The sequence below is a fragment of the Gopherus evgoodei genome, chromosome 3, assembly GCF_007399415.2.
Source record: "Gopherus evgoodei ecotype Sinaloan lineage chromosome 3, rGopEvg1_v1.p, whole genome shotgun sequence".
In the NCBI taxonomy this organism is placed as follows: domain Eukaryota; kingdom Metazoa; phylum Chordata; order Testudines; family Testudinidae; genus Gopherus; species Gopherus evgoodei.
Genome location: NC_044324.1, coordinates 65,486,767 through 65,499,329, shown reverse-complemented (window position 1 = coordinate 65,499,329; position 12,563 = coordinate 65,486,767). Strand labels below are relative to the sequence as shown.

The following is a 12,563-nucleotide window of genomic DNA, read 5'->3' as shown; positions in this document are numbered from 1 at the left end:
GAGAGTCTTATAAGCCTTTTAAAATGCAGTTGACTCTTAATTTTTACACTGTATGGTATTTGGAAATCTGAGGTAGATAGGTAGGTAGGTATTTGGCCATGCAAGAGACTTGGCCAGAAAGGACAAGCCAAATCAATATCAGGAGAAAGTGACACTTCCCAGGTAAACCAGAGCTTGCCTACAAAGGCAGGAGACTTCTGGGATGGAGACAGTTCTCTGACTGATGAGCTGTTAGCCAATGGACCAAGATCAAGCTGGGTCTCTGAAGCAGTCAAAACTGAGAGTTTGGAGCACTGTGAGCAAGAGACATAGACAAAGCACAGCTAGTATGGACTGACCTGAAACGATCAGTGAAATGATATATTTTAATATATTGTGATTAATTACCTAACCTTTCACAATAAAAAAGAAAAATAATCTTCGGAGTATTTTGGTACTAGACTTGAAGACATCTAACTTATCTAAGTAATTTTTTATTTGTTCTTTCCCTATTTCAGCCTCTGATCCTACCTCATTTTCACTAGCATTCACTGCTAGATGTCCAATCACCTCCAACCTTGTTGGTGAAAACCAAAACAAAGAAGTCATTAAGCACCTCTGCCATTTCCAGATTTTCTGTTACTGTTTTCCCCCCCATCATTGAGTAAAAGGCCTACCCTGTCCTTGGTCTTCTTGCTTCTAATGATGTTACTCTTTATGTCTCCAGCTAGTTTGATCTCGTTTTGTGTCTTGGCCTTTATAATTTTGCCCCTACATACTTGTGTTATTTGTTTATAGTCATCCTTTGTAATACTAGTTTCCACTTTTTGTAGGACTCTTTTTTGATTTTTAGATCATTGAAGAATTCCTAGTTAAGCCAGGGTGGTCCCTTGCCACACTTTCTATCTTTCCTAAGCTGTGAGATAGTTTGCTCTTGTGCCCTTAATGTTGTCTCTTTGAAAAACTGCCAACTGTTTTCTACTGTTTTTCCCCTTAGATTTGCTTCCATGGGATCTTACCTACCAACTCCCTGAGTCTGCTAAAGTCTGCCTTCTTGAAATCCATTGTCTTTATTTTGCTATTCTCCCTCCTAATTTTCCTTAGAATCATGAACTCTACCATTTCATGATCACTTTCACCCAAGCTGCCTTCCACTTTCAAATTCTCAGTCAGTTCCTCCCTATTTGTCAAAATAAAATCTAACACAGCCTCTCCACCAGTAGCTTTCTCCACGTTCTGAAATAAAAAAATTGTCTCCAATATATTCTATGAACTTGTTGGATAATCTGTGCCTTGCTCTGTTATTTTCCCAACAGATGTCTGAGTAGTTGAAGTTCCCCATCTCCACCAAGTCAGTAGTTTGGATGATATTTGTAATTTAAAAAAAGCCTCATTCACCTTTTCTTTCCGGTTAGGTGGTCTGTAGTAGACCCCTATCATGACATCACCCTTGCTTTTTACCCATTTTTTCCTTACCCAGAGACTTTCAGCAAGTCTATGTTTTTCTTTTATGTTGATAAGGTAATGTTAGAACATGTAAGATTCCATTTTAAATTTTCATATATTTTTCATCTTTGTAGCAAAGATTTTTATGCACTGAACAGCTTGCATGTTACTGTAGCTGGCAAGCTGCTATAATTTCTAAGATCCCAGAAATTAACAGACAGACTGTGACTGCTAAAGACAGGATAGGCAGATTTTAAGGATACTATTCCCAAAAGTAACGGCAGCATTTTTAAAATTAGTATCAAGAGAACAGCAACATTAGAAAACTGATCATGTTTGTAATAACCTTATAAAATTATGATAGCAGGAAAATTTCATTGGGTTAATAATGGTTTAAATCCCTCCAATATATATCGGCTTGTCCCTAGAATAACCGAAAACACAAAAGCTAATAAGCACAAACTTGGACTCTTTTCCTTTTGAATTATCCTGTTGTCTCTCAATCCTCATCTGCAGATTTAAAAATGCTAATAAGTTTCAAGAGCTGAAACCCAGAATAAACTTGTAATTGAAGGGCAAAAAGATTTAAGAAGAACTACTGAGGTACAGAATCCTGATATAAAATATTACGAAGTTTTCCTGGGAGACAATGGATTGGTGTTCACGATGTGTCCCCGTTAAGTATCCCGCTGCAGCTCATCTGCGGACTGGAGAAACAGACTATCTAACTAGTAGATCAAATTTAAGGATTATCACGAATTTCAGTCAACTGGTCAACATGTTTCTGACAATTATTTTCTAGTCATAGGTCTGGTACTTAAGGTCCTCCAGCTGAAAGTTGAAGGATTGTCTGCAACCAAGTGGGAACTTATTGATGTTCTGGCAAAGGAAGTTTTGACTGACATCATTTGTCTACATTAAACTCACATTGTGCTGAATGAAGCAGATCAGTTTAAGATAATTGGTTTTGATCTGTTAAGTCATGATCTCCATGTGAAACACGGTAGAGCCATGGACATCCATAGTGATATATCGGATCCTGTGCATATTGAATTTTCACTCTTCTGCAACACAACTGAAGTTGCTGGGTTTCAAATTGCATATATATATAAGCCACCAAATGAAATATGGGGTTCACGAGTCCTCCCAAGGCATAAGCATCCAGCAGTATAGGTTGGCAACTTTAATAGTCATCATAGCAAGCGGGGGTATGCGACTGCAGACCCTAATGATGAACAACTGTTGGGGTGGGCAATTAATAATGTTCTTGCACTGGTCTATGACACTAAGCAGCGTGGCACTTTCCATTCAGCACATTGGCATAGGGACTACTGCCCAGACCTGTGCTGGGTCACGTCGTTTGCCAATCACCCACAGCCAGTGGCATGTACTGTACTGTAATTTTCCACACAGCCAACATTGTCCATCATAGATTCAGATGGGAATGCATCTTCCGATTATAGGAGCATTCCAAAGCCTAGATGGAATTTCCAGAAGGCAGATTGGGGCTCCTTTAAAGAGTATTTAGAACGGAGCATTGTAACCATCCCATTAAACATCATCTCCATGGAAGGTGTAAACTGTCACTTTTGTTGTGCCATTTTTAAAGCTGCAAGTGCAACAGATCCATGCAGCTTTCAACCAGTGTGCATTCCATGTTTGAACAAGGATTGTACAGACTTTCTGAGGCAGTATGAGTAGTCAGATAATCCGGAGAATGCTGACCATCTTATAAAATCATTGGATGCTGCTTGCCAGGCTCAATAGGAGGAAGCGACATAAGCTGAAGACTGGTTCAGCTTTCCTTGATCTGACTGCAGCATATGATACGGTTTGGCACACAGACTTTTTGGTGAAATTGTCTAGAACTATGCCAAGTTGATGAGTATGTGTGATGGCTCTGCTTTTGAGAAATCACCATTTCCATGTGCATATTGGTGGTAGAACAAGTGCTTGGAGGCACCAGAAGAACGGCCTCTTGCAAGGATCACGATTATTTCTAAAGTTATTAAACTTGTATTCGAAGGACCTACCATATATCAGATCTTGTTAGTTTGTTTATGCAGACATATGTCTTGGCACTTATCACACTCCTTTTATATACTTGAGAGTGTTCTGAATGCAGATATGGCAGCTATGGCCAATTATTGTCGTCGGTGGCATCTGATACCAAGTGGAAGTAAGACTGTGTCAAGTGTCTTTCACTTACATCATGCAAAAGTGAGCTGAACATAGTTCTCAAGTTAACAAATAAAGCATTATTCACACTCGGTCTATCTAGGAATCACATTGGACATTGTGACCATCTTACAAAGACAGCAACTAAGTCAAAATGCTCAACAACCTGCTTGGAAAACTGGCCGGAATAAAACGGGGTGTCAATGCCCAAACATTACACACTTCAGCCTTGGCACTCTGTTACTCAGTGGTGGAGGACTACGCTTCAGTATGTGCTCACTCATCTCACACAAAGATGATCGACATACAACTTAATTCCACCATGCATATTCAGGCACACTTACTCTATCACTGCAATATTGCTCTGCCCAGTGTTCATAGACAGCAAAGTGTAGCAAAGCTCATGACGAAATTGTGTGATATGCCACATCTACTGTTAATTAAAATACTTGTTTAATCCACCACATGGTCATCTGCCCTCACATTTCCTTGTGTGGATAAGTTTACTGGGTGAAGGATTTATAGTAGAGGACACGTGGTGAGCTCCATGGTCTGCAGAGAAAGTGATTATCTTGTCTCTGACCCCATTCAGCGTCAGCCCTGGTTTGATTTACCATGAATGCAATGAAGCCTTCTGAACTGGTTTTGTACCAGACATGGAATTTGTGCTGCCCAAAATTTTGGTGGCATTTTGGAGACGGTTCTCTATGTCAATGTGGGCAGCCATAAACCATGACACACATTGCTGATGACTGCAAAATGACTGAACTTCCTAGAGGTATTCATGCCATGAACATCATTGATAAGAATGTTGTGGTTTAGCTTTCCCAGATTGTAGACGCCAAATAAAGTTTTATTAAATAAATCATGTTAGGATGTCAAAATTCTGCACCTACAAGACAAAGTGTAAGTGGCTTGCTTAGGTTATCAAACAGCTCTAGAAAGCTTGGTAGCTAGGTAACCCCTGCTTTCGGTCCTTCACGACTGTATAATGCATTCAATCTTACTCTCCCTGAAACCACAGACAACACTGGGGCAAGATCAGCCCCAAATACAGGTTGGCTAGTTTGTTCATTAATTAGAAAGATCGTTCCTCAATACAAACACAATGTCTGATTTATTTCGGAAGTAATACTTAGTATAGACAAATAATGGACAGTAGAGCTGACAGAATGGTAGAACATGCAATTATTTCTCTAAAAATATTTTCTATATTTTTCTTTTCATTGACATCCTGTACTTACTTGCCTATAAGATGAACAACATGAACAAAGCTTACCTGCTTTTTTACTAAGTTTGTACAAGAAGGTTTGCCGCGGGTCTGAATGATCTCGACATGTCAATTGTAATAAAGAACCCGACTTTTTCCACTTCTGCATAAACCAGAGACCTGTATGGTTACATACAGTGTATGTAAGTATATTTCAGCAGTAAAATAAGAATCACTACATGGCAATTAAATGTGTAAAGTAAATGTCCATACATTACATTCCCCACTCTTTATTTTATGTTTATGTTAGCATTATCAAGCCCACAACCATTCTATAGTTCTCTCAGCCATCATTGTTTTCTATCTGATATGTATTAATAAAGAATGAATACTGTCCTTAGTTAAACCAAAGTTAATATTCTTAGTGCTAGGGGAAAAACTTCTTTCACCGAAATATCAAGGTATGTCTTTAAATATTAACCACAAGGTAACATACAGACATACCTTCAACATTTTAAAATAATGTTTCATGTTTTGATGCTGAAATATATAACCTGTCCAAAATATAAGAGAGACTCAAGTGTCACATCTCACCAAAACAAATAACTTTTCAGAATCACAGAGGTCAAGACTCATGGAAGGTAGGCAGAAAAGAAAGGGAAGGCATTCTCCGGACTGGGGAGAGGAATGGAGAAGAGGTCTCATCATTACACCCTCCTGGATGTTGTGCAGCATCTCGTTTTCCCAGTTGATAAGTAAAGTCATCTGTCTAAATATGACTTTTCAGAAATTCTTACAAGCCCTTGTTATTGCTATAAAGCAGAAGAAAACAAACTACCAGGTATTCTCAAGTGGTCACATATAAATATATCCAAAGTTTTAATGCTAGTCATGCTCAGTCCTAAAATGCTATATCACCTATAATTATTTGAGTTTTCTGGAATATTAACTTAAAATTTATAATTCATTAAACATATGAAAAGCAATGAGGGTTATTGTAAGAAAATGTTATCTTGAGAAGTAATCAACCACAAGCGATCCAACTCTTTACAGATATAAACGCTTTCTGTATGATACCTAGAAAGGTCTTATTATTAAGATGACAACAGCCAACTAGACTCACTGCTGACTATAAAAATACTCAAATATCCACATCTCATATCGTCTGGAATACTAAAAGCAAATAATAGGTTGTTCATGCTTAGTGTGTACTTTTTTGGGATAACTTACTGCAAAAGTTTCCCCCCGACTACGGTAAAGCATGCATTGAGGGCTACATATTGTACATGCCAAGTTTCAAAAGCCACTCAATTTCACTGATATCCTCACAACTCCAGAAAATTATATTTGGGCAAATAATGCACAACAATTTTCACCTTTTTTCTATTCAGAAAATGTATGCACACAGATTATACATTTTCCTTAATTGTTTATTTGGTCTGTAGATTGTTAAGAACACAAGAATGGCCATACTGGATCAGACCAATTGAACATCTATACCAGCATCCTGCCTTCCAACAGTGGTCAATGCCAAACAGCTCAAAGGGAATGAACCCAACAGGGAAATTATCAAGTGATCCATCCCATCGTCCAGTCCCAGCATCTCGTAGTCAGAGGCTTAGGGATACACAGAGCAAGGGGGTTGCATCCCTGATCCTCTTGGATAATAGCCATTGATGGACTCATCCTCCATGAACTTACCTAATTCTTTTTTTAACTCAGTTATACTTTTGGTCTTCACAACACCCTAGGGCAACTAGTTACACAAATTGACCGTGTGTTGTGTGAAGTAGTACTTCCTTTTGTTTGTTTTACACCTGCTGCATATTCATTTCATGGGGTGACCCCTGGTCCTTGTGTTATGTGAAAGGGTAAATAACACTTCCTTATTCACTTTCTCTACATAATTCATAAGTTTAAAGACTTCTCTCTATCCCCCCCTTATTCATCTCTCTTCTAAGATGAACAGTCCCAATCTTTTTAATTTCTCCTCATATGGAAGCTCCCCCATGCCCTTAATCATTTTTGTTCCTCTTCTCTGTGCCTTTTCCATTTCTAATTTATCTTTTTTGAGGGGCGGCCAAAACTGCACGCAGTATTCAAGGTGTGGGAACACCATTGTTCACTAGCAGTTTGTTGAGCGCATTTGATATTCAATATTTTAACTGTGTTGGTTAGTTTTTATGAACACAAGGATCACAGGTGTTTTTGTATATTGACTGTCTGCATTTAACTGTTTATAGTACTTTTTTTTAAAGATTTGTTGAATTATATCATAGCTAGGTATTTATCAATAAACTAATCTTAGAAAGTTATACCTTGAAAAATATTTTAACATAAATACTGGTTCAAACAGATTGATGTGCTCTTATAATTGTTGTCTTTTTTCCGATTAAGGTTTTATACTTGCCTCTTTCTCCGTTTGTTCCTAAAAGCAGAGTGTGAGAATGTGCCTGATTTTCCTAATCCAAAGAATACACAAAGCCCTAGAAGTACCTTTTATCAACATTTTAAAGGCAAGAGATGCCTACTCATTTTCTCCTGAACATATTTATCCTGAATTCATACCACTGAAAATAACGTTGAAGCTTTTACCTGTATTAACAAGAGCACTGCTGTTGTAGAGGGTACCAAGATGTGGTCCAGAGAGAGACAGGAAGGTGTGAAGTTTGTTGAGGTAATATTTAAACCGAGGTCTTGTGAGCACTGAACGGATTATTAAATTGCCCAGCGAATGTCCAATAAAACTATTTAAAAAGAAAAACAGTGTAAAATGAAACCTTGGGGAAATTCTTTTTATTTTATTTTTCCTTAAAGTGAAATTTGATGCCTTTATAAATGTTTTAAGTAGTAAAGAAATAAATAAATGGATTATTTCCACTCCCCCCCGACTTCATAATGTTAAGTAATAAAACAAAACAAAAAAACCAAACTACTATATGTTTCAGTATTTTCCAAACTGCCCAACTAGCTTAGAAAGAAGCTCCTCAGAATTGTTAAACACATAAAAAACCTATTTCAGTTAACACATCAACCATTTTTTTTCAAGTTTACTGTTTCTGAACCAGTTATACACCAACTACAGAGAAAACATTTTAAATGTGATGTGAATGACTAAATATGACATCATTTTGGTATTTAATGATTGTGGAGGTTAGTGGGATGGATGCTTGTCAGTTGCCAAGACAACCTGTATGATGCAGACTCTAGAAGTATTCCTGGGAGGAAGAAAATGTCATTTAAGACAATCTGGATAGATACTTTATTTTAGGTGGAAGCAACATCTCAGATGGATTTGTTTGGGGAATGGACTAAAGGAGCTGAATACTTAGCTTTATGGTTCAGTTGTCCCTCCAGAGTGGTGAGCAAGTCGAGCTAGCTGCAAAATTAAGATAGCTATGGCTCACAGGAGTATATCAAATGTGTTACTGCCACTGGTAAAGAGGAGGGGGGCGTTTCTTCTTCACCTATCTGAAAGTTGGACACACCTAGCAGGACAAGTATATCCCTGTCCTAAGCTCTATCATACCATACATACACCATGTACATGCCTCTCCTCTTATACTTAAAGCAATTATTTTGAAATTATTTTTCCATTAAATGTGCTGCAAAGTAAACTTGGCTCAAATGACCCAAATAGCTTATTATAGTGGTGCAACAGAAGGGAAATGAGAACACTCACTGAGATGAATGGAAAAGTTCATACTACAAGCTGAAACAATAGCGCTGAGATGTAATGTCTACTTGGTGTTCTCACTGAGCTGAGAACATCCCATTGAGATGAATGGACCACTTCACACATTTCTGAGCCTTGTATATGGGTATGTAGAAAAGCTATCTCCTTCCATTATTTCTCTATCCTTATTTTTTAAAGACCAATGCTTCTAAGTGCTCTAAAATCTGCATGCTTCTGTGATTTTCTTGAAATTTGCAATGCCTCGTGAGAAGAGGTGAAAGTAAGCCAGTATGGCGTGCCGGTAAGAAAGTGCCCGAAGCATTAGGTACATATAGGTAAAATAGGCTAGGTTTAACTGTAGTAATAACAAAAAATCAGATTTATCTCTTGAATTAAATGTTTTACATTCTCTAGAAACAAAACGCTCCCTTTCAGTTTTTACTTCTTGTCGGGTGGAAGACGTTCATGTGATTCTGAACGTTCCCTTTTGAGTGCCATCATGGTAACCACTTGCTTCTTATTGGTCAAGTCTGTCATGTCAGGCGCGCAATTTACCCGGTGTGATTGTCCCCTCTGCTGGAACAATATAATTAAATGTAATTGATTGCAGAATCACACACTGCATGATTCAACCTTCACTAAGAGGGAATGACTCACCAGAGGGGAGATGTTGCTGAAAGGGGCCCATGTTGTGAAATCCATGAGGCAGAATGGATTGCAGCAAACATCCCTCTCTGCAAGCAAACCGACCACCCCTAAGCATTGCTGGAGAGGGAATCAGAGTTGACCTTGGAGATTAGGGGAGCTGAAAGGTGGCAGGCAGGAGGTGGGGAGGTTGTTTAAGGACTGCAATGCAAGCAGGACAGAGGAGTGGCTTTGTGCTCTGTGCCCAGGGTGCTGTGCTCTGCCTCCAGCCCTTGGGTTCATTCATTATTCAGCCAGCTGCAGGAGGGAGAGCTCACCTAGCTGCAACTGGGGAGAACCAGAGCCAAGGATTCTCCTTCCTTCTCCTGTGCCCGGGCTCTCTGGGGGAGTCTCTGCAGCAGTCCCTGTTGCTGGCAGCTGTGGGGTGCCAGAGGAAGGAGTCAGCAGCACGGAAGGCAAGGCATAGGGCTTGGCAGAGCACAAGTTGGGTTCCAAAGCAGCTGGCACCTCGGGTGAAACTTCTTCATCTCATGCTTCTTTCCCACTGGGAGGGCTTGCTGCCGTTTGCTGGTCTGACCCCCCGCACCCCCCCCCCGCCTGTCTTACGGGTATGTTTAAACTTAGAAGTGAGGAAATGGGGGATTGTCAGTTAAAAAGAACAACAACAAATGAAGAAGCTGAAAGTCATTCACAAAAGGGTATATCTACACAGCCAACGTCAAAGCGCTGACGCAGCAGCACTTTAACATGGCTGTGTAGTCGTGGCTCCAACACTGGGAGAGAGCTCTCCCAGTGCTATAATAAAACCACCTCCACTAGGGGAATAGCTCCCAGTGTTGTAGCACAGTCTATACTGCCACTTACAGTGCTGAAACTTTCCTTGCTCGGGTGGGGAAGGGGGAGTGTTTTTTCACACTCCTGAATGAGAAAAGTTTCAGCGCTCTAAGTGGCAGCGTAGACAGTTCTGGTAGCTCGTCCCCACATGGAGATGGTTTTATTACAACGTTGGGAGAGTTTTCTCCCAGCACTGGAGCCGCAACTACAAAGGCACATTAAAGCGTTGCTGTGGCCGCATTTTAACATCGGCTGTGTAGACATACCTTAAAGCTACTACCAATACTCTAGAATAAAACTAATAGACAGCTACTGTATCAAAGTCATGCAGAGATCCATGAAGTTAAGTGTGTAGGAGTGGAGGTGGGAAGGGAGGTTGCAATACGACCGTACCGATAAGATATGTAAGTTACTTTCACCCCTCCTTGTGAGAATGCTAAAAAAGGTTCTAGTGACCCTCATTTGGGTCATTTGAGCCATGGGTTCTAGAGAGATTTGGTTTTTTTTTTTCAAAAAGTTTCTAGGGGTGCTTGTGTGGTTTTTCCCCTCAGAACTAGAGATCAGGCTATCATGGAGATGCAGAGCAAAATGGTCTCAATTGGTCAATTTTTACCCAAGGTAGTGCATGGCACCCACTAAGTCTTTGGGGAATCCAAATTGTGAAAGGCATCTAAGAACATGTCCACTTCTTCGCCTGCATAGATTTGCAGTCTGAAATTATTACAGTGTGCATGCACCAATATAGAAAAAAAACCAGAGGGTTTCTATGCAGCCACTTATGCTTGCCTGGATAACACAAGAGAATGTGCTGATGCCATTGCCCCTAATGAACATCTCACCACTGACATCACTAGTCTGAAACTTTGTGCACCTTTGCAGTGAAGAGTTAGTATCTGATGTTGCTTGCTAAAAGCTGTCTCTGCTATAACATATTTTACTTTATGAAGCGGCTCACTGTGAACACAGAATAGTCAGCAGCCAGTTGTGTCAATGAAGAGGGGTGGTAAGCAAGCCTTGGACTGGTTATTTGACAAAATCTGTATTTTACTCGCCCCTGGGGAAGCAAGGAGACCGGGGTAAGTTGCTACTTTCTGATCTTGGGGCAGATTAATGTGGTGTTTCCAAAGACACATAGTGGGGAGGTTTGGAACTGACAGTGCAGGTGTCTTGATTGCTGAGGGAAAAGAAATGTGTGGGTTGCCAATGTGTGGATTCTCAGCAATTCCTAGATTATGAGGTTGCAGAATTTTGTGGGACAGCAAGGAGTACATCATGACAGGGGAATTGCTTACTATAGGTTAATTTGGCTTAGTATGCAAATTGAGGGATCTGATATGTGCAGCTGCCTAAATGACTACTAAGTCCTACCAACCAGTCTTTTCCTGTTCAAAATGTTAGGAAATCTAATGGAAAAAGACTCTGTTAACATAGCGTTAAGGTTATTTGGTAGCATGTCATCTCTTTGCAGAACACAGAGTTGAACAAAACAAACTTCTGAAAACCAAGCAATGCCTGGCTAAGGATGCCCATGTAACCTTAACTCTGCCCAGTGTCAGCAATGCCCCAATATGCCCTGTTAATGCATATACCTTTACTCTGCCAATTCAAGAGTTTCTGAAATATATATACTCTTCACCTCCTTTTAAAAGCAGGATTAGAACTAACATTACTGAAGGACAAAGAGGGGAAGATTGCCCAAGCCACCTTTCTTCTACCTTCTTCGAGCAATGCCTCAATATGCACATACTCACACTAGCCCCTGGTGCTACATGGTACAGCCGTCTTCAGATCTTGGTGTACACTTGCACACTTAGTCAATTCCCCAGAAAGAATATCACATATTACAATTGAAGAACCACCTCACAGCCTTTTACAACTCCCTTACACTTACTGACAGGATACCATCTCACCCTATCATTTCTCTTAACCATTATTAAAGCATTAGAATCCTTTCATTTTCCACTTCAATGCTGACAACATCCTTTGTAATAAAGGCCCTATGCCCTGATAACCTACATAATTCTGCACTGAAATGATGCAGTACATATGCAGCTCATTCCTTTTCTTGCAAAACGTGAGGGTGCAAAACACAGATCTCAAATCATAATCACAGCTCTATCACACCCTTCAAAGTAATCTGCATGTGTTCTCATATCACAAACACATCTTTACCAAGCAAGCCCAATTACGGCTTCCACCATATTGATGTAACCAGGATTGTATGCAAAAAATTCCATTGGCTACTGTCAGCTCCAAAGGACCAGAGGAAAGATGACATAGGCAGCTCCTCCTTTTCTGTTTAGATCCATTAGTAATGTTAGATGGAATCCTCTGGGTGAGAGTGAATGGGTTGTAAAAGGAGGTGAAGAGCTTGTACATTTCAACAACTGTGGGGTTGGCAGAGTAAAGGTATGTGCATTAACAAGGCATATTGGGGCTTTGCTGAGAGAGGACAGAGTTGAGGGTGCATGGGCAATCTTAACTGTGCATTTCCTGGTTTTCAAAAGTTGTGAGTTTTGCTCAACTCAGTGTTCTGCAAGGGGAGGACATAACACCAAGCAACTTTAATTCTCCATTAACAGTTTTTTGCCACTG

The 12,563-nt window shown here is 39.9% G+C and overlaps 1 protein-coding gene across 1 annotated transcript in view; it reads right to left on the bottom strand.

The window, feature by feature from the left end:
• The window catches only part of FAM135A (family with sequence similarity 135 member A), a 166,978-nt gene that overhangs the window by 6,665 nt on the left and 147,750 nt on the right, over positions 1 to 12,563 (bottom strand). The window contains 2 exon segments of the mRNA XM_030555687.1: positions 4,883 to 4,993; positions 7,409 to 7,560. Of these exon segments, the coding sequence (XP_030411547.1) occupies positions 4,883 to 4,993; positions 7,409 to 7,560 (263 nt within the window).